Source organism: Crinia signifera, chromosome 2 (genome assembly GCF_055691185.1).
Source record: "Crinia signifera chromosome 2, ASM5569118v1, whole genome shotgun sequence".
Taxonomy (NCBI): domain Eukaryota; kingdom Metazoa; phylum Chordata; class Amphibia; order Anura; family Myobatrachidae; genus Crinia; species Crinia signifera.
In genome coordinates, this window is record NC_139218.1 from 44,202,188 (window position 1) to 44,225,826 (window position 23,639).

At 46.5% G+C, this 23,639-nt stretch overlaps 2 protein-coding genes across 7 annotated transcripts in view; one reads left to right on the plus strand and one right to left on the minus strand.

Moving 5' to 3' along the window:
* Positions 1-17,670, minus strand: part of PROS1 (protein S) — a 64,626-nt gene extending 46,956 nt beyond the window's left edge. The window contains exons 1-6 of one of the 2 annotated variants that reach the window (XM_083171939.1): positions 17,602-17,670; positions 8,053-8,210; positions 5,301-5,325; positions 3,992-4,081; positions 1,477-1,599; positions 251-382 (exon numbers count right to left, since the gene is read on the minus strand). In XM_083171939.1, the coding sequence (XP_083028065.1) occupies positions 251-382; positions 1,477-1,599; positions 3,992-4,081; positions 5,301-5,325; positions 8,053-8,210; positions 17,602-17,614 (541 nt within the window). In that variant the 5' untranslated portion in view covers positions 17,615-17,670. Of the gene's footprint in view, positions 1-250; positions 383-1,476; positions 1,600-3,991; positions 4,082-5,300; positions 5,326-8,052; positions 8,211-15,100; positions 15,259-17,601 lie in introns of those variants that run through there. The other variant, XM_083171938.1, reaches the window with a different exon arrangement.
* Positions 17,671-22,341: 4,671 nt separating this feature from the next.
* The window catches only part of ARL13B (ARF like GTPase 13B), a 44,783-nt gene continuing 43,485 nt past the window's right edge, over positions 22,342-23,639 (plus strand). For 4 of the 5 annotated variants that reach the window (XM_083171943.1, XM_083171942.1, XM_083171940.1 and 1 more), the window contains exon 1: positions 22,342-22,501. The gene's annotated coding sequence lies outside the window, so the exon portion shown is untranslated. The remainder of the gene's footprint in view (positions 22,502-23,639) is intronic. The other variant, XM_083171941.1, reaches the window with a different exon arrangement.

Below are 23,639 nucleotides of genomic sequence, written 5' to 3' on the forward strand. Positions count from 1 at the left end.
TCTCTGTAGCCAGCAGAGATAAAGTTATCAAAGCTCTTCCCGGAGCGCAGGAATGTGGAGGAGGCTGGTAAAACACATTCAAGTTCTTGATGTTAAATGATGTGAGGGTCTGATGATATTATGAAGTGTCGATTCTGAAGAGAATGGTATGGGAAGATTCTGCTTTGATGTGCCTGAACTGATGTAGTTTGGTATAGTGGATGACACAAGGTTGGACTGTAGATGTGAAAGACGCAAGTAGGATAATTACCGTTACAGGTATGCTTGTCGGCGAGCAGGTAGTAGCCATCGTCACAGGCACACCGGTAGCTGCCCGGAATGTTCATACATTTCTGGCTGCAGCCGCCATTGGGGTTCTCTGCATCCTTACATTCATTGATGTCTGAAATAAAAGGGTGCTGTTACAGTGACGTCACGCAGAAATACATAGTTATGGATTCTCTGACAATAAAACAGGGATTTAGACATCATGGGGCCCTAGGTAAGACACCAGTTTGGGCCATTGTGTATCCAATCTGAATCAGGATCTACGCCTTTTGGAAGTAGCTTAATACCGGTGTCACAATTACAGTAAACTGACTGGCCACATACAGTGGATGAAAACATTCGGTGTGCCCAAACACTTTTTATCCTATCAAAGGGACTTTGTGAGTGTGGGCGGGTCCATGTGATGTCATGACAACAGGCGGTAGTCACTCAATGCTCCTCTGGGAACACTTTGGAGGGATAGGATGTCTTAATGGGGTTCTTTGAGCCTGTTGCCTTGTGAAAAATCTGCCACTGGTCCTGTCTGCATAATGAATGCTTTCCCACATTCCATATCACAAACTGGAGAACGTCACCATCACCATTACAACGTGTACATCGATTTTACAACAGTAATGAGCACTAAAAATCTTAGTGGCTTCATTGTCCAAGTTACTTGGCTGAGGTTAGGGGAGTACATGCTTCAGAATTGTGTACTGACTGAGCAGGACTGAGAGTGGCAGGGTTCACTCCCCAGAGCCCACACTCCACTAAGTGTACTGGACATGCTTGGATTCTTCATTATGGAGAGGGTCTAGTGTACCCAATAAATGGAGTAGCAATGGAGAACTGCAGCTAAACCTAGACAGATATCACATCTTCCAGGTCCAGTGCACTCAGGGTCATCTTAATGTACGGTATCGGCGCGTGCGGCATCTCTCCAGGATGGGAGGCTGGGCTTGCTGCTGGTGGATGGCTGCAGCTATCCCCTACTCAGAGTGCTGACAGAGTGCTGACAGCCATTCGCTGTATGGAATCACGTGGAGAGATTATACGGGACAGTAGGAGGGCTAATTCAATTATTTTTTCATTTATTCCCTGTCAATGGGTGGATCGGGGCCCCAGTACATTGCTTTGCCTGTAGCCTACATTTCTGATAAGATGCCCCGGGCCTACCCCTGCACTAGAGGACATTCATTTATATATTAAATACAAACGTTGCCCACTTACCTTCATCACAAAGCACTCCTTGCCATCCCGGCTTACAGACACAGGTAAAATTCCCTTTTCCGTCTATACACTCCTTATAGGAATCTTTCCTGCAGGGTACAGGCCTGCACTGATCTGGAAGTGCTGCATAAGAAATCAATGGCATATTATACAGTATGCCACGTAAAAACAGTGAGAAAGAGAAATACAAGCATATAAACTAGCAACATAATACACAGAACACCATTTACAGCAATACGCCACTGAAACGAATACTACATTACATTACCATTACATCTATATAAAGGACATCTGAAATTCCAAGTATATTTTTGACATTTATGAGTACATTACGAATTTGTAAGCATTATGGAGCACTAGGGATGGCCATCGACCATCGATGATTAGAATCATCAATGGTTTATGGCCGATGTCAAATAGTTTTGACATCGATGGGGAAGAACCAGATGGTTTCCCACCATCGATGTCAAGCTTCAACGAATAGTTTCATTTTGCTTTTTTCCCCATGGGGCCGGAACACTGAGCATAGCTGTGCCCCCAACACCCTTGAAGCCCCGCCCTCGTATTTTGATTGGCCCACAGGCCAATCAATCAAAGAAATGGATGACCATTGATGCGTAAAAACATTGATGGTCATCCAGTGCATAGTTATACACTATCGATGGCCAGTTGCACTTTTGCCATCGATGGACATGGGTGCATAATTTCTGTCAGGGCATGGCTTCTAATGTAAGCATTTGAGCTTGCAATCTGCTCTATAAAACTCCAATAAGACAATGTGCGTCTAACACCTCCCAATCACTGTCCAGGAACAATTAATACGTTGTAATCCATTTCTGAGGCCGTGAGTCTGTCTCAATTACTACTGTGCCTTGGTGCAGGCACACTGTTGGACTTTAAGCGACTTAAGGTGACCGCACACTACAGCGATTTTCAACCGATTTTGCTGCAAAATCGTTCACAATTGCAAATGATCGCGATCCGATGCGCACTCCTGCGTATCTTTAGCTCCAGCCACCATTGGGGTTATCTGCAGCCTTACATTCATTTGAGGATTAAATGCTACATCAACTGATACAGTAGTATGAATATTGGCACTGCATGAGATCTCTTCAAACACTCCTCCCATGTACTAGTAGGTTCACTGGGTATTGACTGAAATGGGCCTTAGGGAATTATTTAATCAGAGAGTTCAGCACATTTTAAAATCAATGGCCATTGTGACAGATGGATAATGGGTTGATGATCAAGACCACTGAATTTACTGAAGGTTGTTTTGCTCTAAACTCAAAAAACACAGTGGTTGAGTTGTGTTTAATGGATCCCTAGGACATGTACCATCTTCTCTATAGGATTTTATTGTTTAAAAAATAAAGCATATTGAGATAGACATTTTCCACATATTTTAGAAGTGCCCCAAATTACATCAACTCTGCTGAGGTTCTCCGTATTGCCCACACAGAGTCACCTTTAATAGCCCTTTTCATATTTTTCCCTCACACATGCTGATTGTTATATACTAGGCCTAATTTTAATAGATACTAGAGCTGAGATAGCTCAAAACTGGGAAAACATGAACCTCCATCTCTCCTCAGAATTCTGGAGATGAAGTCCAATCTGGCGATATCGTCAGTGACTGCATATTCGGCAGGGGTCCCGATGACGGCACTGAAAGATATCGTTAAAGATATCGTTCAGTATTTGCCAGCGGGCCGTTCGTTTGTCACATATTGTAATGTGAGTACGGACCTTAACTCTTCCCTTCTGCAGCCTAACCGTTACCCATCCCAAACTGATTAACCCCAACTCTAACCTGAAATATCTTGGGTGTCGACCATTTGTGCTGACCATTTAACTGTGGACCCTTTAGCCTGTCAACCATATACAGCGTGACCAGCAAACACTAAATCTAGTGAATTGAACTCAGTGGCGGCTCCTACCTTATAGTAAGAGGGAGGCTGCCACTGGCTGCGATGCCACCACCCCCACCTCTGCTGCTGCTGCTCCCGGCCAGTCCCCACTGCCACTGTGCCCAGCCAGCCCTGGTCTTGATGCCTGTACAATGATGACAGGCACTGGAACCGGCGCATGTGCAGTACCAACCTCGTACTGCACATGCCCCTGGTTCTAAGGGCTGCTTCAGCTGCAGCTCATAAAAGCCAAAGAGGCAGCTCCGGAGGAAGGGAACACCTCCCAATGGGACTGCCTTGGGTGACTGGCAGGTTGGACTTCCAATAGGAAGTCACTGCCAGTCACAGTGAAGCCAGTGCATTCTGACATCTGTCTTCACTTGGGCTGAGCACAGTGGCGGATTTTACCTGGGGGTGCTGCCGTCACTGATTAAACTCATTGATAAATAAACTAAAATAAAATTGAATGAACATAAATGAACCACAATATGCAGCAATCCTGCCCACACATGATCTCTGTGTCTGTGCAGCCCAACTAGAGGCAGATGATGCGATGCTATTTTAGAGCACTACCTATAATAAATATAAGTAAATGTTATACAAACCATTGATGCATGATCTCAGATCGGCAGGGCCATCAAAATTCAGATAGCTAATCTTATTATCATTCCCACTACGATGGGCGCCAAGGCAGGCTGCAAAAGATGGAGATTATTTATATGTTTTGAAACATTAATGATAGTTACTAAACAAATCCAAGGAAATGTAAATGTGCAATACTGAAGTTATTTAATTACCTATAGTAGTTATTATATAGAAGAATAAATCGTGTTTGGATGTCGCATAAAGAGCAAATAACTACTGGAGCTTGGTATGTGTATCCCATCAGCACTGGGTCACCAAACCGTTTCCCTAATTATCAGCAACTGCTGAATGCTAAGGGGGAGATGTATAAAGTATAAAGAGTGGTTTGGTTAAACATAGCAACCAATCAGATGCTCTTAAAGCATTAATCAAGTACATTCTATAAATTACAAGGTAGAAGCTGATTGGTTGCACTTGTTAACTTCTCTGCACTGCTTGAGACATTTCAAACTCCTGGTAATGATTCAATTGAGGAAGGTGTTATAGTATGTGCTATTGCCTATTAAAACTAAAATACATGGCCATACTATAGACCAAGGGGCAGATTTAGTAACAACTTCACACCCTTTTCACATTATTTTAATGTATCTACATTACATGCATTAAAGGGTTTTTGGAGTTTTCATGAAAAACCAATTCGAACCCTTGAATTCACATTTTTTTTTTAAGTAACTAGATCGCATTTCCCATACTTATAATGGAAATGTAATCTGGGCAATTTTTTTTTTTTTTTTTAAAGTGAAACAAACTTTAGTGAGCCCAGTGAAAATAAACTCTATCTCTGCCCCTAGGCAAAGAAAGCATTGTGGAGACCGGGCCAGTGTTATTAGCTGTGTGTCTGATGGACACACAAGCTGATCACAGTGTAAAAAAATAAAAGAAAAAATTAAATAGGAAAAAAATCATATTCACATTACCAGGGACCAGTGATCGGTGCTTTTTGAGGACTGCAAAGTGATGCTGCAAAAAGACAGCTCACTTTACAGCACTGTACGTCACAGAAGAAAGGAGCCCCGGTAACCAGCAGTGATCAAGAAGCTCTGATCACTGATCCCTGAGCAGAAGTGGTGGGGGGTGGTGTTGTCACAGTGCAGGGGGTAGGGTCGAGGGTCGCAAGCTCTGTCCTTTGCATGTTATAATTGCGACATCCGTGCTATGTAATCAATTATCGCATCCGCAGGAGAGAAGGGTGATGAATCAGCTTCTAAAGGACTAATATTATGGTATTAAAGAAGAATTGCTATGTATAATAAATATGTAAAAACTCACCCAAGTATTTTGGATAAAAATATTCCTAGATAAAAACAAAAAAAAGTTCAGTTAAAATTTGATCACTTCAAATTCTCGGTGACTTTAAAATTAAAAATATGAACATTCTCACATAAACTCCAGTGTTCACGAACCCTATTACATTTACCCCCAAGTCATTAGTACATAAACCCCTGAATCTGTAACAGGCGGCATAGAGAAAGGTCAGGTGTGCAGTCAGGTGTGCAGTCAGGTGTGCAGTCAGGTGTGATGATAGTGGTGACACCGAATATGTGCAATAGAGCTGAGCTGCTCTCTTGTGATGAAGATGATTGCTCAGGAGATTGGAGGACTTGGGTAGACAATAGATGTTCCTCCCTAAGGGGGCAATTCAATCACTCGGGTCCGGATTCGCCCCCGGCCTGGAAAGTAGGGGTTTGCATGTGCAATCCCCGGGAGTGAATGCCTTCGGCTCCATGGCGGCCATCTCCATCCAGGGTAGAAGTAAGTATAACCTTACTATTATCAACGAAGGCTGGAGAAATAATACACATCCACTCGCATGATAGTGAGGGGTTATGCTCAATGGGGGAGGCTGCCGTTCGGCGGGGAGGTGTTTACCTGCTCAATGGCAACAAATATATGCAGACTGACACCCAGGTCTGAATCAGGCCCTCAGTGCACATTAGGCACATACAGGAATGCGCTTAGTTTTGCACACATTCGGTAGGACAGTCTGACCCAGACAGAGCGAGATGGGTTGTACCCGGGTAACGGAGCAGTGTAAACAGGTGACATCGTGTGACAAGCCTATGATGTCATCAGAGGGAAGCCCTGGCAATAACCTGGGCCCAGTCTGAGGTGTGAACAGGCTTTCAACCTGCTGTGACATGGCTTATAATCTGTGTTCAGTAACCCGGCGTAAACCTAGGTTGGCAGTGTAAAAGGGATATAAGTGAATTCCAATTAACCGCTTACACATATGACAGTCAGGACAGGGTCCTCCCCGTATCATGTGATCACGCTTGATGTTCTAAGTCCAGAAGACTATGGAATACTTGAGATGCAAGGAACAAAGCACGGACCAGAACATTCGTACGGGGACCGATGGTGGGCGTATGCGCATGCGCAGGGTCATTTGTGCACATGTGCATTCACCGGGTGCATGGGGCCACGGCGAACAGATTGTTTGCCGGGTGCACGCACCCAAGGCTGTGGGGTGGCGGCGGATACTTGGTAATCAGGTTGTGATGTCGGTGCCGGGGGCGGGCAGATTACATCACCGGATGCAGGAGGCTCAGCATTCGCCGGACAGGGTTTGGTGGACGGGCAAGACTGCAAATTCCCAGCCTTGTGAACCAACCAGAATAACCCCCTCAGTCCACAACAGCCTCAAATTGAATGTGATGGTTCAAGTGGGGCACTTAAAATAAGAGTACAGTCCCCACAGCTACTGGTGTGGAAGTAACCTTGGGACATGGACTTGTGGGCCCAATTCAGGCCTGCTTGCTAGGCTGCGTGTTTTCATAGCCTAGTGAGCAGTTCACCGTGGAATGATTATTCCCCTGCTCGCAGCGATGAGTGAGACAGGACTTACTTGGCACTGCAAAGGCCGTGGGGAGAAGGAGGCCACTGGTGACGTCAGCGGCTCCCCTACCTATGGCCAGGGAACACCTGCGTTTTCCGGGACACTCCTGGAAAACGCCAGCGGCACGCTCCCAAGCGGCCACCCCCCTGTCAATCAAACAGCGTGCGGGATGCGAGCCCAGGTGTTCGTAGCTTGGGCTCTCACAGAGGGCTCGCACATGGGAACAGCAGTTTGTGCGCATGCGCGGTGCTCCGATTATTGGGTCCTATATTTCAATGACCTTCTCTTTAAAATGTAACTAACACATAGATTGTGGATTTAGGTATAATTAGAAAGGGATACGGTCCGTTGGTCGACAGTCATTAGGTCGGCACCATTGGGTCGACATACTGGAAGGTCGACAGGTGTCTAGGTCGACATGGGTCAAGGTCGACAGGTGTCTTGGTCGACACAAGCATTAGGTCGTCATGGGTTAGGTTCACAATCAAAAGGACGACATGGGGTTGCTTTGCCTGGGGGCCCATAATGCTGTGTCCCGCTCATCACCTGACTACTGATGGTATACAGTATGTTAAAATATTTGGGTTGTTTTTAGTGGGAAACACTCCTCGCCTACAATGTTACAGGCCTGCACTGTTTTTCCTAGTCACATAAAGAGCAGACATTCTGGGGGTTATTCTGTTTCACTCGCAACGGCAAACTCACTCTCAGTTGGACAATACCATATGCACTGCAGGTGGGGCAGATGTAACAGGTGCAGAGAGATATAGATCCGGGTGAGGTTTGTACTTCAAAATGATATCTATATTGCAGTGTAAAAATAAAAGCAGTCAGTATTTACCCTGCATAGAAACAAAATACCTCACCCAAATCTAACTCTCTTTGCACATGTTACCTGCAGTGCATATGTATTGTCCATCTGAGAGTGAATTTGCCTTTGTGAGTGAACCAGTATAGCCCCAAAATGTCCGCTCTTTATGTGACCAGAATAACCCCCTTTGTTTGTGAAAGTTTTGATTGCAAAAATAAGTCATTTACTGTAACTATACATCTATGCAAAGTTAAATAATCAGTGATGCAATACATTCAGTTTCACACTACTAATGCCAACCAAACAAATCTAAATTAAATTAGGAACTACTAAAATAGGTAGGATAAAAGAAAACCAATATTCGCTCTACTCACTGTTTCTGGGACGTTCTCAAATATCTCGCGGGCTTCTTCCTTATTGCACAGTTCCTCAATGCACTCCCTTTCAAGGTTCCCACCTTTACTCTCTTCAAAAAATGAGTTGGCACGCCGTTTCCGATGAAGGAACTGCGACGCGGTCTTAGGAGACATAACTTTGTACAGGGGACAGAATAAGGTTTTTATTTTTAAAGGTACAGTTTGGTCGTGTTTGTAAAACTGGGTACACAACTATAGATTTATCTGTCCAATCTGTCTGGTAATGTATGGGAGCAAATGACAATCAACCATTTGTTCCCAAATGCTGGAAAACAGACAATGATTATTTAGACAAATTGGTTCAATCTTTTTGAGGTACTTATATGTTAGCCGGGCGCCTGGCTACACTACGCTGACAAAGTAGCTTTGGCTAATAGGTGCGGCCGGGCGGAGGGTAGGTGTGGCCGGGCGGAGGGGGGAGATGGCGGCTCCCTGGTGTTACTTACGGTCAGGGCGATCATCCACGACGGTGTGGGTGAAGGGGGGCTGCATGGCAGGGGCTGGCGTCAATGCGAGGAAGGGCGTAATGGCGGCAGAGGGGGGAGATCCCGGCAACCACTGGGGGAGCTTTACATGGTTTCCCTGCTTCCCCAGCGGCACTACACTAATAGCGTAGTAAGCAGCAAGTGTCATGTCGGCCGCGATCTGAGTCCCAGAGGCGCCGGGGACATCTGGATGGTAAGTATAATGACACACACACACACACTACACACACACATACACACAACACCCACTAACAGGATCATATGCCCACTATCCACGTCATACCCCCAGTGTCCACGTGGGTCTGGAGTTAATTTTAGAAAGTGTGGCGAGTGCAGCGCACCCTGCGAGGGGACGCGTATCTGTGTCCCCTCACCACGCTTCGGCCTCGGTGGCTCCACACCCACGTGGACACTGGGGGTATGACGTGGATAGTGGACATTTGATCCTACCATATTTTTGTTCCAACCAGATTGAACAGATCATGTAATGGTTAGCACTACTGCCTAACAGTACTGAGGTCATGGGTTCGATTCCCACCATGTCCCTAACTGTGCGTAGTTTGTATTAGAGATGAGCGGGTCCGGATCCCCGAGATCCGACAGATCCGAATATCGGGGATCCGGGCCAGATCCGAGCCGGCTCGGGAGTTCCCGCCTGAATTTTGGACCAATAACGAGGTCGAACGTCATCATCGCGCTGTCGGATTCTCGCGGGAGCGGGATCTTATAAAAGACGCACGCGCGCCCCGCCATCTTCACTCCAATCTGGGAGAGGGAAGAGGGTGGTTGGGAAGCTCCGTGTGCTCCGTGCTGTGCTCTGTGCCATGTGCTCCGTGACCTGACCTGTGCCCTCACTGCCCTGTGCTGTGCTCCGTGCCATGTGCTCCGTGCTGTGCTGTGCTCCGTGACCTGCCCTCACTGCCCTGTGCTGTGCTCCGTGCTGTGCTGTGCTGTGCTCCGTGACCTGCCCTCACTGCCCTGTGTTGTAGACTTGAGAGTCAGTGACTGTTTATAGGCCTGAGCCCTGTAGTGTGATATAACTAACTAGGTGCTGCAGTGCTCACACGCAGGGGCTGCAGTGTCCACTGTCCAGGGGCTGTCCTGTGGCCCGTGCCCTGTTGTGATTTATTTAGCCCTAAGCCCTGTGTTGTGATTTATTTAGCCCTGAACCCTGTGTTTTTTGTGATTTAACTAACTAACTCAGTGCTGCAGTGCTCACACGCAGGGGCTGCAGTGCTGCTGAGTAGTACACTGTGTACAGGGGCTGCAGTAATACAAGGGGCTGTGTCCAGTGTGACGGCCTATATCTTATCCATTGTCCAATGTCACGAGTCACTCACGACATATATCCTGTGTCCTGTCCTGTGTGACAACTGATGACATATCCTGTGTCCAGTGTGACGACATATATCCTGTGTCCAGTGTGACGACATATATCCAGTGGCCAGTGTGACGACAATATATCCTGTGTCCAGTGTCACAAGTCACAACATATATCCTGTGTCCAGTGTGACATGTAATGTGTGCCGGCATATATCCTGTGTCCAGCGTGACATATATCCATTGTCCAGTGTGACGACATATATCCAGTGTCCACTGTGACGACATATATCCTGTGTCCAGTGTGACGACATATATCCTATGTCCACTGTGATGACATATATCCAGTGTCCAGTGTGACGACATATTTCCTGTGTCCAGTGTGACGACATATATTCAGTGGCCAGTGTGACGACAATATATCCTGTGTCCAGTGTGACGACATATATCCTGTGTCCAGTGTGACGACATATATCCAGTGTGACGACATATATCCTGTGTCCAGTGTGACGACATATATCCTGTGTCCAGTGTGACGACATATATCCTGTGTCCAGTGTGACATCTAACCATTGTGTGACGGCGTATATCCAGTGTCCAGCGTGACATATATCCATTGTCCAGTGTACAGGAGCTGTGTCCAGGGGTGGTGTCCAGAGGCTGTGTCCAGTGTGACGGCTGTGTCCATTGTCCAGGGGCTGTGTCCAGTGTGACGGCTGTGTCCAGTGTACAGGAGCTGTGTCCAGAGGCTGTGTCCATTGTCCAGGGGCTGTGTCCAGGGTGACAGGCTGTGTCCAGTGTCCAGGGGCAGTGTCCAGGGGCAGTGTCCAGTGTGACAGGCTGTGTCCAGTGTAAAGTAAGAAAAAGAAATAAAAGTAATAAATAAAATAAAAACACATTTTTGGAGGATGATGGAGGAGGAAATAGTGGGAGTGCTGAAGCTGCTACCACCAGTCATGACAAGGACGATACCTCTTTGTATTTGCTGTTTGGAGCATTTCTCTTTTTTTGGGATAGTTTATTAAACTGCCACCCTGTCTGCCCCTGCAGTGCCGCTCTGCCAGGTTGGAAGTGTAAGGTCCACATGTATGTGATGCCGACTGCTGTCGCTTAGCTTAGTCATCCAGCTACCTCGGTATACCCTTTTGGCCCAACTACAGTAAATGAAAACAATTTTGTAAGCTGTGAAGTGATCAAAATTGACTAGAAATGAGTGGAAACTAATGTTATTGAGGCTAATAATACTTTAGGGACAAAAACAGGCCCAAATTCTGTTATTTTAGCCATTTTTAGCATTTTTTCATAAAAATCCAGATCCAAAACCAAAACCCACAAGGGTGGTTTTGCCAAACCCAATCCAGATCCAAAACACGAAGGGAGATACAGATCCCAAACCAAAACCCGAAAAAGTGGCCGCCGCACATCTCTAGTTTGTATATTCTCCCTGTGCTTGTGTGGGTTTACTCCGGGTAAAAAATATTTGATTAAAAGGCCTGAAGGAGACAGGAAAGAAAGTTGCTAGGAGGATGGGGGAGAATGGAATTCTATGTTCTGTTCTATTAACACCTCCTACATCTCTTTCCTTCCCCACTGATAACAAACTCTGCAACTATGTTTATTTACTGATGGGTTCAGCAGGGAGGGGGGGGGTAAAAATTCCCAAGGAACAAAAATTCCACATGTAACATAACAGGGTGTCAGGATTTTTTTAATGTCAGAGCAGTTGTTCCTACAAGGTAAATCGCATATATGTTACTAAGATGTGTGTCCACTTAATGGGCTACACAAGTGGCCCCCAAACTGTGTGGCTAGGCACTTTGAGGTGCCCCGGGGCTCTTGCTGGGGTGCCTCGGGTTGGTGGAAGTGCTATAGGTATATACAGGTATATACAGTATATACAGGTATAATACATCTCCACCCTTAATTCTTTATGGGTCTGATACACATTCAGAAAACTCGGAAAACTTTCATTTTGTGGAGTTTGCTTGCGGGATCCAACGTCATCTTCAGATGGTTTCAGTAACTGGAGCCCCGCTTTTAAATTTCCTAAAGGTTCCAAACATGAAAAGTGATGATGTTTCCCATAGCAACCAACCGAATTCTGTCTATAATTGCATTAGAGAAAAGATAGGTTCCCATGGGCGAAATGACCTCTTTTCATTAATTTACCACTTACAGTATGGAAAGGAGTTCTGGGTTTGAGGAGAGGGATCTCTGCCGCCACCATCACAGTATTTACCCTTCTTGTTGTCACCAGCTCCTTCCTGCTTTATAATTATAGTACTTTGTTATAGATTATAGATAGATATAGATTATAGTAGCACTTATCACAAAATATCTCCCATCTCGACCACTCCGCTCTGCACAAGATCTGCGTCTCTCTTCTGCACGGATCACTAGCTCCCATTCTCTATTACAGGACTTTTATCGGGCTGCTCCCACCCTATGGAATGCCCTTCCACGGTGCCTGTCCTTGTGTTTCCCTCCTATGTCCCTATAGATTGTAAGCTTGCAGCAGGGCCCTCTAACCCCCAAGTCTGTCTGTCGTTACCCAGTTTGTTGTATCACTGTCTACTATTGTAAATCGCAACGGAATCTGCTGCGCTATATAGGAAACTTAATAAATAAATAATAGACCTGCTGATGTTACTAAAGAAATGTGTCTCTTTTACTGAAAATTGTATTAATCTAACTTACTCTAAGGTGTGTGTATATACGGTGTAATTTTGGCTATCGATTTTAACTAGTCAAAATCGATAGCTAGTTAGTTCAAATTGCACACTGTTAAACCGCATCCGATCCCGATGCAATCCCAATGCGTGGCCCCGTGGCGTCAGAAACTGTGAAGCACAGTCTATTTCTACTATCTCAAAATGCCATCCCTCCCTCCCTGCCAACCAATGCCGACACCAGCTGGGTCCATGCGGCCACCTACGTCTTATCAATATTGGTGACTGCACAATAGCACAATAGCACCGTGCACACTATTCCCACTGAAAGTGGCCTTTTTTTTAAGGTTAGGGGCCACACAATGAAGCCCCTGAAGTGTATTAGGCTGCCTATCTCTTGTCTACATACGGTAGTATTATATACCGGTACTACCTACACTGAGTAATATAAATATGCTCAATAAACATGGACTATAAAAATTAAGAAAATCATGTTGAACTTTTGATGTGTTGACGCTTTGTCTATGATGACCTTGGCCATGTTAACCATATGGTGTCAACTTATTGCCTGTCGACCAATGGTGGTTACCATGGCTTACTAGTGAAGGTTACCATCAGCATTGGCGCTGCAGCACAGTCCAAAATTAAAAGAGGGGAGCAACACCAACTGCCAGTGATTCACTTTGGAATGGCAGTTGGTGGCAGTTGCTGTGCCTCCCCTATTTGAATTTTGAACTGTGCTGCATCCCTGATTACCATCAATGGTGTAATGACAAGTGGCCATTGATGATCGCAAACTATGTACTGGATGACAATCGATGGTTTCACCAACCGGTGGTCATCCCTGTGTTTTCATTGACTGGCTCGTGGACCAATGGGAGGCTAGGAGTGGAGCTTCACGTACATCAAGGCAGGTCTATGTTCAATGTCCCCCCACCTTGTAGAAAAAAAGAAACAACAAATCTCTGGTTCTCCCCCATTGATGGCAAAAGTATTTACCATTGGCTATCAACCATCAATGAAGATGTTAATGGCCATTCCTACTGTACAGTACAAACACTGGAGAACATTAGATACAACAAGCTACACACAAGCTGATGCATATGCAGTCGTATTACCCACAAAAGTAACGCCAGCTGAACCCAATGGTCTGGTGCTGTTGCTCGGCTAGAGAAAATGGTAAAAGTGAGGAAGAAAATGCGGTACTTGTTTAGTTTCATGGCAGCAGTTACGTACTTAGCGTAGCGTCCCTTTCAGAATCGGCCTCCTGTTCCTGCGACCAGCGTAGTCAGTTAGAAGTAGCGTAGTGTGTTCCGCGCGCCCAGCTAGTCAGCGTAGTGTGTTCGGCTAGTCAGCGTAGGCAGTTCTAGTTAGCGTGTGACAGGCAGACATATTTCAGTCATGGCTGCTGAAAAGCTGACACTCTACAACCTGCTGTATCAGGTGTATGATATGGCAGGTGTGAATCTGTTCCTGAAACACCCTCACTATCCACGCCAGCCCGAAGCATGGCGAGCGGACGCGTTACGTGTCCTACCGACCTTTTCATACCCACACTATCCACATCGGCGTGGAGTTGATTTTATAATGTGTGGCGAGCGCAGTGAGCCACCGAGCCCGAAACGTGGCGAGCGCAGCAAGCACTGCAAGGGGACGCGGAATACATGTGAAGTAAAGAGAGGGGATCGTGCTGGCGCCGGCGGTGTGAGAGAGGCGTGACTAGGCTTGCCAGGGACGCCGGGGACAGAGATGCAGTTCCCGGCAACACTTGTGTAGTGTCACGGCGACAGCCTACTCTGATAACGTAGCTTAGGCTGCCGCCGTGAAACTACACGAGTAAGGCAGCCGTTGGGCTACGCTATTAGCGTAGCTTCAAACGTAGCATAAGCTGCCGCCATGAAACTAAACAAGTACCGAAAATGCATATGAGGGAAGTGTGTCCTGCTCAAAAGAGCTTACAATTTATATGGGAGCAGTAGACGGGGCGGGCAACACAGAGTTTAGACAACAGTTTGACAGAATGTAATCACAATTTCCAAAGCGAAATGCAGTGTTCTGAGAAATAACAGGAAAGGAAGACCAGATAATAAAATCCTAGTGACGGTATGAAATAGATAGGCCAATCCGCAGCACAATACTTGCTCTAGAGAGTTGCAGCTGTGGAAAAACAACAGGATGCACGTGAACAATACCGGGAACACACCAGATACGTGATATGAACTTTTGATCAATGTTTACAGGCCACAGACAGACTCAGCGCTCAGCTGAACATCCTGTCAGATCCCAGGATACACAAACGTACTCTGGATTACATTCCTCCTAGACACTAAGATGCAATTAATGCGCTTATATATATATCACTCCATCAAAATAATCCCTTGTGTGCGAGCAGACTGCGTGAGTGACTGGGGAACAGAATTCTGATGCTTCCTGGATGTGCGTTCCTGACTAATTACTGTGCTTAACAACACAGAAACAATAAAGTTCAAATCAAAGAAAGAAGAAGGTGACAGAAGAGCTGACAGTACTTACAAGTTTGCCCTTCAGACAGGGCAGTCATCAGCAGAGAAGAGGCCAGCAGAGTCAGGCAGACTGTGCTCAGTAACATCATGTTCCGTTAGGAAACAGAAGCCAAATGCTGGTATAGACCGGCCTGCACACTGCTCAGTGTGTAAGCTCAGCCCAGCCTCTTGTTCAGTACACTGGGCTAGTTGGGGGGGAGCTCTGCAGCAGGGGCTGGAGAGAGACCGTGCGATTCAAGGCCATTTCCAGGAAGCATCCCTCCCCTGTACATAATAAAGTTCAATGGAATCAGGTATTGCGTGATTTGGTTTATCACACACCAGCAAAATGTTGGTATTTCCAATAAAGACGTTTTCCTGCATTTCTTAAGAGAAAAATCTGTGTGAGTGATAAGCTGCGGACCTAGAAAAGCTATGATCAGTGATGGATAACCTTGACACTCCAACTGTTGTTGAACTACACATCCCAGCATGCCCTGCATCACTTTTAGCATGGCCAAATAGTAAAACTGTAGCAGGGCATGCTGGAATGTGGAGTTCAACTACAGCTGGAGGGGATGCATAGACTTACTCTCACCACCTACCCCCTCTAATCCTCTCTACCTACAGCCTAACCCTAACTGCTCCCTACTGCCTGAACCGAACCCCAAGTCCTACCGCTAAGACACACTGGCATACTTGCAATAGGAATAAAGGGCCTTATTTTGGTTCATTCTTTCTGACAAAATCCTTCTTAGATGGGCAAAACCATGTGCACTGCAGGTGGGGCAGGTGTTACTTGTGCAGAGAGAATTAGATTTGGGTGGGGTTTTACTTCAAAGTGAGATCTATATTGCAGTGTAAAAATAAAGCAGTCAGTATTTTCCCTGCACAGAAACAAAATTACTCACCCAAATCTAATTCTCTCTGCACATGTTACATCTGCCCCCCCTGCAGTGCAAAAGATAGAAGATACTTGTAACCAAATTTGAATGGTCCACAATTATGTCATTGTGCCTTCCTAAACACACCCCTCCCTAACCATAGCCCCGAGACAAACTCCATAGTTGCCTACTCTCCTGCATCCTGCAGGAGGCTCCTGTTTCATTGACAAATCTCCTGCCGCCCTGCATTGTACTTCTAATCTCCCAGATTCTTCAGATTATGCCTGGCTTGCCACTAATGCTGCTTTCACACCGCAAAACCTGCTTAGACCCGGTATTTAAAACGTTTCATAAAACGAGGCAAAACAGGTTTTACAGATGTAACTACTAGTTCCCATCCGCCGCAGGGATCCCGCAGCTCATATAACATACACCGCAGGGACCCGCCGCCGACCTGACCCTGCTGCCCAGCCGTATCACTTCCCTGCCCTGCCCAGGTAGCAGGGGTGGAATTATAGGATGCCTCAGTGTGGGGGGGGGGGGGGGTAGGTCAGGATGCCTCAGGGGGGAGAGTGGCTGCCTGCCAGCGCTGACCCTGCTGCCCGGATCCCTTCCCTGCACTCGCTGACTCTGCTGTCCGGATCCCTTCCCTGCGCTGGCTGACCCTGCTGCTCGGATGCCTTCCCTGCGCTGCCCAGGAAAGGGGGGGGGGGGAATTATAGGATGCCTCAGGAGGGGTGAAGAGAGGATGTCTGGGGGAGGGGGGGTTTCGGAAATGCCTCCGTCCCAGTGCATATCTAATGAGCGCAGTGCATATTTAATAAGCGGGTCCCGACCCGCTCATTAAATATGCACTGCACTGGATCCCGCTCATTAGATATGCACTGCGTGGGACCAATAGTGCTCCCTGCTGCCTGGGTACCGTTTCAGACAGCAAAAAAAATGGGTCTGAAACGGGTAGGACCCTGCTTTTTGACCGTTTCCAAATACCAGGTTTTTGGAAATGATAAATTCACTCTGCACCTTTTAGACCACACATATTACCGTTTTAAAATGGTTAAAAAACGGCAAAATACCAGTTTATACTGTAAGTGCGATCTGAAAGGGGCATAAGAAGTTTCTTTGCAAGGCCAGTTATTTGCTGTAATGACTGTGATTTGCTGTAACTCGTTAGTAGTCCCTGCTGATGACTCTCATTACACCCCTTGTTGTAACCCCTGATAGGAGACAGAAGCACATGATCACACTGGGTCTTCTTAATTGTGTTGGTGTACACTCATCCATAGTGTGCTGCTGCTGCTAGTAAGTGATTTAGGGTAAGAATTTTTGCTCGTAATCTTTCTTCAGTTACATTTGTTTAATTAGAACATCTTAATGATTTATTTAATGCTATAATAGTATGGAAAGCAGCGCATCCAATAAACATAGGTACTACCTATACACCAAAAACATATATGTGTTAGGGATGAATTCACACAAGGTCAAATTGCATTTGGAATTTATTGCATTTATTGTAAACAGGGGGAGTGGCGGAGGGCTGCAGCCAGCTCCAGGAGACTTGACTACCCTTCCAGGGATAAGTGAGCGGGAGTAGGCAGTATGGCTCATACTGATTAGGTAAGTAACTGCGAGTAAGAAGAGGACTCACCAGTATTCTGCATCTACTTCAGCGCCTTATATCTTCATTGACTGTAGAGGCGAAATTAACTTTTCAATCCTACACAGGAAAAAATAGTTACATTCATTTTTTCTTATGTTACATCTTTCAATTAGATACAGAATCAATTTTATCATAACATACTACGCAAGTGATACCTTTGAATTCATTCCACTCCCTGTGGAATGCTTAATGGGAAGAGCAATAGGCTGTAAATGGAGCAGGCTAAAATGGAAATAAGCTATAATTGGAACAGTGAGCCTAATATGTAAAGCAAAAAAAAAAATCAAGCAAATGGGCAAAACCATGTTCTACTGCAGGTAAGGGAGATGCAATGCGCAGAGATTTAGATGGGTTGTGTGTGTGTGTGTGTGTGTGTGTGTGTGTGTGTGTGGGTTCAAACTGAAATCTAAATTTCAGTGTAAAAATAAGGGTGTCTAACATTTGTGCCCTCCCCTCCCCCTCCCTTTTGGGGGGAATGTTGGCAAGCCACGCCAACCCTAAGTTGACCTGCCCTCACCTTAGCCACTTCCCTGGAGAGACCCGTCTGCCACCTGCCCTGACCTTGCTACCTCCCTGGAGAGGGCAGTCTGCCAACTGCGCCAACCTCAGCTACGTCCCTGGAGAGGCCCGTCTGCCAACTGCGCCAACCTCAGCTACGTCCCTGGAGAGGCCCGTCTGTCACCTGCACCGACCTCAGCTACGTCCCTGGAGAGGCCCGTCTGCCAACTGCGCCAACCTCAGCTACGTCCCTGGAGAGGCCCGTCTGTCACCTGCACCGACCTCAGCTACGTCCCTGGAGAGGCCCGTCTGTCACCTGCACCGACCTCAGCTACATCCCTGGAGAGGCCCGTCTGTCACCTGCACCGACCTCAGCTAAATCCCTGGAGAGGGCAGTCTGCCAACTGCGCAAACCTCAGCTACATCCCTGGAGAGGCCCGTCTGTCACCTGCACCGACCTCAGCTATGTCCCTGGAGAGGCCCTTCTGCCACCTGCACCGACCTCAGCTACATCCCTGGAGAGGGCAGTCTGCCAACTGCGCAAACCTCAGCTACATCCGTGGAGAGGCCCTTCTGCCACCTGCACCGACCTCAGCTATGTCCCTGGAGAGGCCCTTCTGCCACCTGCACCGACCTCAGCTACATCCCTGGAGAGGGCAGTCTGCCAACTGCGCAAACCTCAGCTACATCCCTGGAGAGGCCCGTCTGTCACCTGCACCGACCTCAGCTACATCCCTGGAGAGGGCAGTCTGCCAACTGCGCAAACCTCAGCTACATCCCTGGAGAGGCCCGTCTGTCACCTGCACCGACCTCAGCTATGTCCCTGGAGAGGCCCTTCTGCCACCTGCACCGACCTCAGCTACATCCCTGGAGATGCCCTGTTTGCCACCTGCCCTGACCTCAGCTACATTTATGGAAATGCACTGTATGCCACACTGTGGCGGACCTACATATTTGCGACCCAGAAGCTTGAACTGTTATGCGTTCCGCTTTGCAAACAGCAACAATAGTGCAACATCCAACAAGGTCCAAATGTCTATCTCTCACAGCATCCTCCTTTGATAATCACCTAACAGAACTCCACTTCATTTATCACCTCACAGCACTCCCTTTCTTTAGCCTCTCTTCAACAATACCCCCCTAGTAATCACATGATGGTACATCTGAAAACCAGACCAGAACATGTATTTATTTAAAACATTCATTTTTAGAATGCTCCATTTTTGTAAAACCATAAACAAACATTTGTATAAAATCTTATTCAAAATTCTAATTAATTTTAAATAAAAAGTGTAGACACTAGATGAAAATCATGACACCATTGACGTACGCATCCTGCATCCTCACATGCAGTTGGTTCTGGTTGCTAGAGCCACAATGTCAGACAGTCAATAGGTCTTCCCCAAAAGGTCAACAGGGTCAAAAGGGTGACGTAGAAAAGGTCGAAACACATGTCGACAATGTGAAACGCAGGTCAACAGGATGAAAGGTCACCATAAAAAAGGTAGACACATGACAATTTTTTTTTTTAAACCAGCTTGTTCTTACTTCACCATCCATATCGGCATAGAGAAAGAATATAATAGAGAGCCATGTCAGGGTACGCGATACACTAATTGGGGGTCCATGTCAACAGTTGTCGACACTGACACCAAAAACTGTGAGAAACTCATGACTACCTTTTTACGTGTCTATCTTTTTTCATGTCAACCATTTGACCCTGCTGACCTATTGCATGTTAATGTTTTGGGGTTGACCTATTGATTGCTATGTAGACACTGTCTATCTAATAATCCACACCTGCATACAGCCACTTTTTTGACATAGATGGGCAGGGCGGCTGACGGGGAGGGGAAAAGGGTGGAGCCATAGCATTACGCTGTCTTTTGGAGGCGTGGCCAGTGAGAACGAAGCCTCGTGACCTGGCCCCACGCTGTGCAATGCCGTTATTGCAAGCATTGCACAGCGGGGGGTGGGGCTCCAATGACTCGAACGTGTCATTTGATCCCACGGACCCCCGCCAGTGGGAGGGTGCGGGAGATGGGCAGAAACCTGGGAGGCTTGCCCCCCTTCATGGGGGGCCGGGAGAGGGTCCCGGTATCCGGGCCCCTTCCAGCCATTCTGGGAGGGTAGGCAACCCTGACGTCAGGTGAGTGACAGTTTGCAGTCAATGGTGTCGGAGAGATACAATCATGCTTCTATGGGTACAGCATTGGATCACACATGTAAGCAGGAGGCATCTATTTATACCAGATGCTGGGCCAGCTTCTCTAAGCTTCAAAAGTGATAAAATGGAGAGTGATAAACAACCAGCCAATCAGCTCCTACCTGCCATGTCATAGACTGTGTTTGAAAAATGCCAGACAGGAGCTGATTGGCTGGCTGTTTATCACTCTCCATTTTATCACTTTTGAAGCTTAGAGAATCTGGCCCGCTGCATTACCATCTGTAGGTATCGCTGCTGCTTCCAATAAAGCAGCATCTATGATAAATCCGTATAGACATGAATCAAGCCCATATCTTAGAAATGATTTCCCATTTATATGTACTGGTTATAATACATACTGAAATATTATGATTATACTGGATTTTTCAAGGGACATGTTCCTATATATCTGTTTGTTTGGCACAGACAAAAAAGTCATCCATGGATTTTTCATTGGTACTCATTAGCGTAACAGGAGCTCCCTATTTTTGGTTACCAATACAAACATTTGGGAAGATTGAAAGAAACCTCCTAACATGGCAAAGACTCCATGTTATGGGGTATAGTCAATCTTGGATTCTGACTGTCGGAATGTTTAGAATCCAGGATTGAATCCCCCCCATCCCCAGTTTCTTGGCAGGAGGAATTAAATGTTCCACCTGCCGAGTGTCGAAAGGGGGCGTGTTGCGAGATTGTTGAGAAACGGTCAGCTGCCCACCTACAAGCACAAGGGGGGCGGACAAAGGCCGAGGTTCCCAATGACACGATTCACAACACTGTATAGTGAGGATCAGAGACGCAATGATGTGATCATGGCATCATGCTTATTGCTGTGAATAATGCCAATAAGAAATTAACCTACTAATTAATAACTATACCCCTAGTTCCCTTTTACTTATTTCTGGGCTTTTAAAAAAGTATTCAGATTCACCTGGAGGCATTGTACATGTATAAGTCTGAAATATCAGCACTTCATAGACCAAATCAATCATTATTTCACAATCATGTAATTAGTTTTCATGTGGCACTGCCCTGTAATCAGGATTATTGGTATAGCAACAGTGTTGTTAACAACTAATTGTTGCATTGTGTGCTGCTGTCGATCACCAGGAACAGGAACTCATTCATACGTGACTGGAGGTGAATGTGAACTATAAGATTGTTACAGCATGCAGCGCAGGGCCGGATTATAGTGGGCGCACAGGGGGTCAGTACCCCTGGGCCCCCCTCTATCTAGAGGCCCCTGGTGGATAGCATGTATTTTTCACAAAAATATATATATTTTTTTTAGCTAATGGTTTTGTGCATGGTAGTGGGGTAGTGCTGCAGCTTCACCTATCTGCCAATGTGACAATAATTAATGGTGCTGAGCATCAGGAGTCAAGGCACACTGACTGCAAAAGTGTACACTCATTACTGGGAGTTGACTTAGGGCCTTATTCTAGTTCACTCTTTCTGACAAAATCCTTCTTAGATGGACAAAACCATGTGCACTGCAGGTGGGGTAGATGTTACTTGTGCAGAGAGAATTAGCTCAGGATAAAACAACCTTACAAGTAACCTTGTACCTCTATTAAATATATAAAGAGGACTCTATTCATCTATTAATCCATAACTTTTCACCCATGTCTTTGTGAGGAACTGTATAGAATGGATGAATGAATAATTACCTCTGATGGTCGGTGCCTGTGGTGCCAAAAATAAAAAGCTGAAAAACAAGCAACAAAAAAAAAAAAATAAGCCAAAAAACAAGCAACAATAAACCATCAAAGTAAAAAAAAAAGCAATTTGAGAATTTTTTAAAGAAATAATCCAATTCCGCTTGTTGAATTGGCAACTATGTGTAGTACTACTGTACTAACACTATATACAGTATGCACACACGGGTGTACCCAAATTACAGCACACATCACATTAGTATCTCCTGACAGCCACTCACAGCTCTCCTTTCATCTGTCCATGTGATAGCGTATGATAACCATCTTACAAGTAATGGATTCTAATCAGACGAGCGATTGGTTGAGAAGGGAAGTGGGCGTATCTGCGGTCCGCAGGAAAGTGTTGCTGGGTTACCATAGAGTGTGTGCGGCTTCCGGTGTACACAGCGAGTGCAGCAGCAGCGGCCGCCGGCCTGTCACTGTCACTCACATACCCCGCACACACACGCCGGAGGGTGGCTGCAAGGTAGGTGCGGTGCTGGCAGTGTGCGTATATAGGGAGCCGTGGTGGATATTTCATTTATTATTATTCAAAGATAATGGATGGAATATGCAGTGCTGTATATAAACAGTGTCTTGTCACACATACCTGCCTCAGTGTGATATACAGCACACCTCATATGGGGGCTCAGGGCTCATTCATGTCTTAAAGATAGTTATCTATGTACCCGCAAGTAAGTGTGTGTGTGTGTGTGTGTGTGTGTGTGTGTGTGTGTGTGTGTGTGTGTGTGTGTGTGTGTGTGTGTGTGTGTGTGTGTGTGTGTGTGTGTGTGTGTTGGTGTTATGGATAAAAACAGTACCCGGATAAGACCCTGGAATGCCGGACCGGTCATCAAACTCTCCATTCAGGAGTGTCCGGTCCAGTGGTGTCATCTCCGGGGGGCTGCCTGTGACAGCTGTCTCCAGGGAGTGGAGGAGGGAGAGAATAAAGCCTCCCTGTATGGTCCAGACATGTAGCAAAAGCATGTAGCATGTGCCCTCTGAAATGATCGTTTTGTCTCTCTAATGTTTCAGCCTTTATTCAGGCTTTTATCAAACAGCATACAGATTACCGATACTAGCATATTGAAGGAGGGAATAGCGGTCAGGTAAGTACCTACCCTCCCTCTCTTTAGACTACCCACGGTACTTGTGTACTTTCACGGCTCCCACGATGTGCATCGCATGTCATTTTTCCGGGAAATTATGGACATGAGTTGAAATCATGTAAAATGCACCCCAAATGTCATTTTTCACACTGTACCACCCCCACTATCAACGCAAAGCGTGGCGAGCGGCGGCGGTACGCGTCCTACGACCTTTTCCTACCCCCACTATCCACGTCGGCGTGGAGTTGAAAATAGAAAGTGTGGCGAGCGCAGCGAGCCACGGAGCCCGAAGCGTGGCGAGGTGACACGGATACCTGTGAAGCCTGCGAGGGGACACGGATACCTGTGAAGGTATCCCCGTCCGCTTGCCATGCTTCGGGCTCGCTGCGCTCGCCACACTTTCTATTCTCAACTCCACACCGACGTGGATAGTGGGGGTATGAAAAGGTCATAGGATGCGTACTGCCGCCCCTCGCGGGCTCGCCACGCTTCGGGTTGGCGTTGATAGTGGGGGTG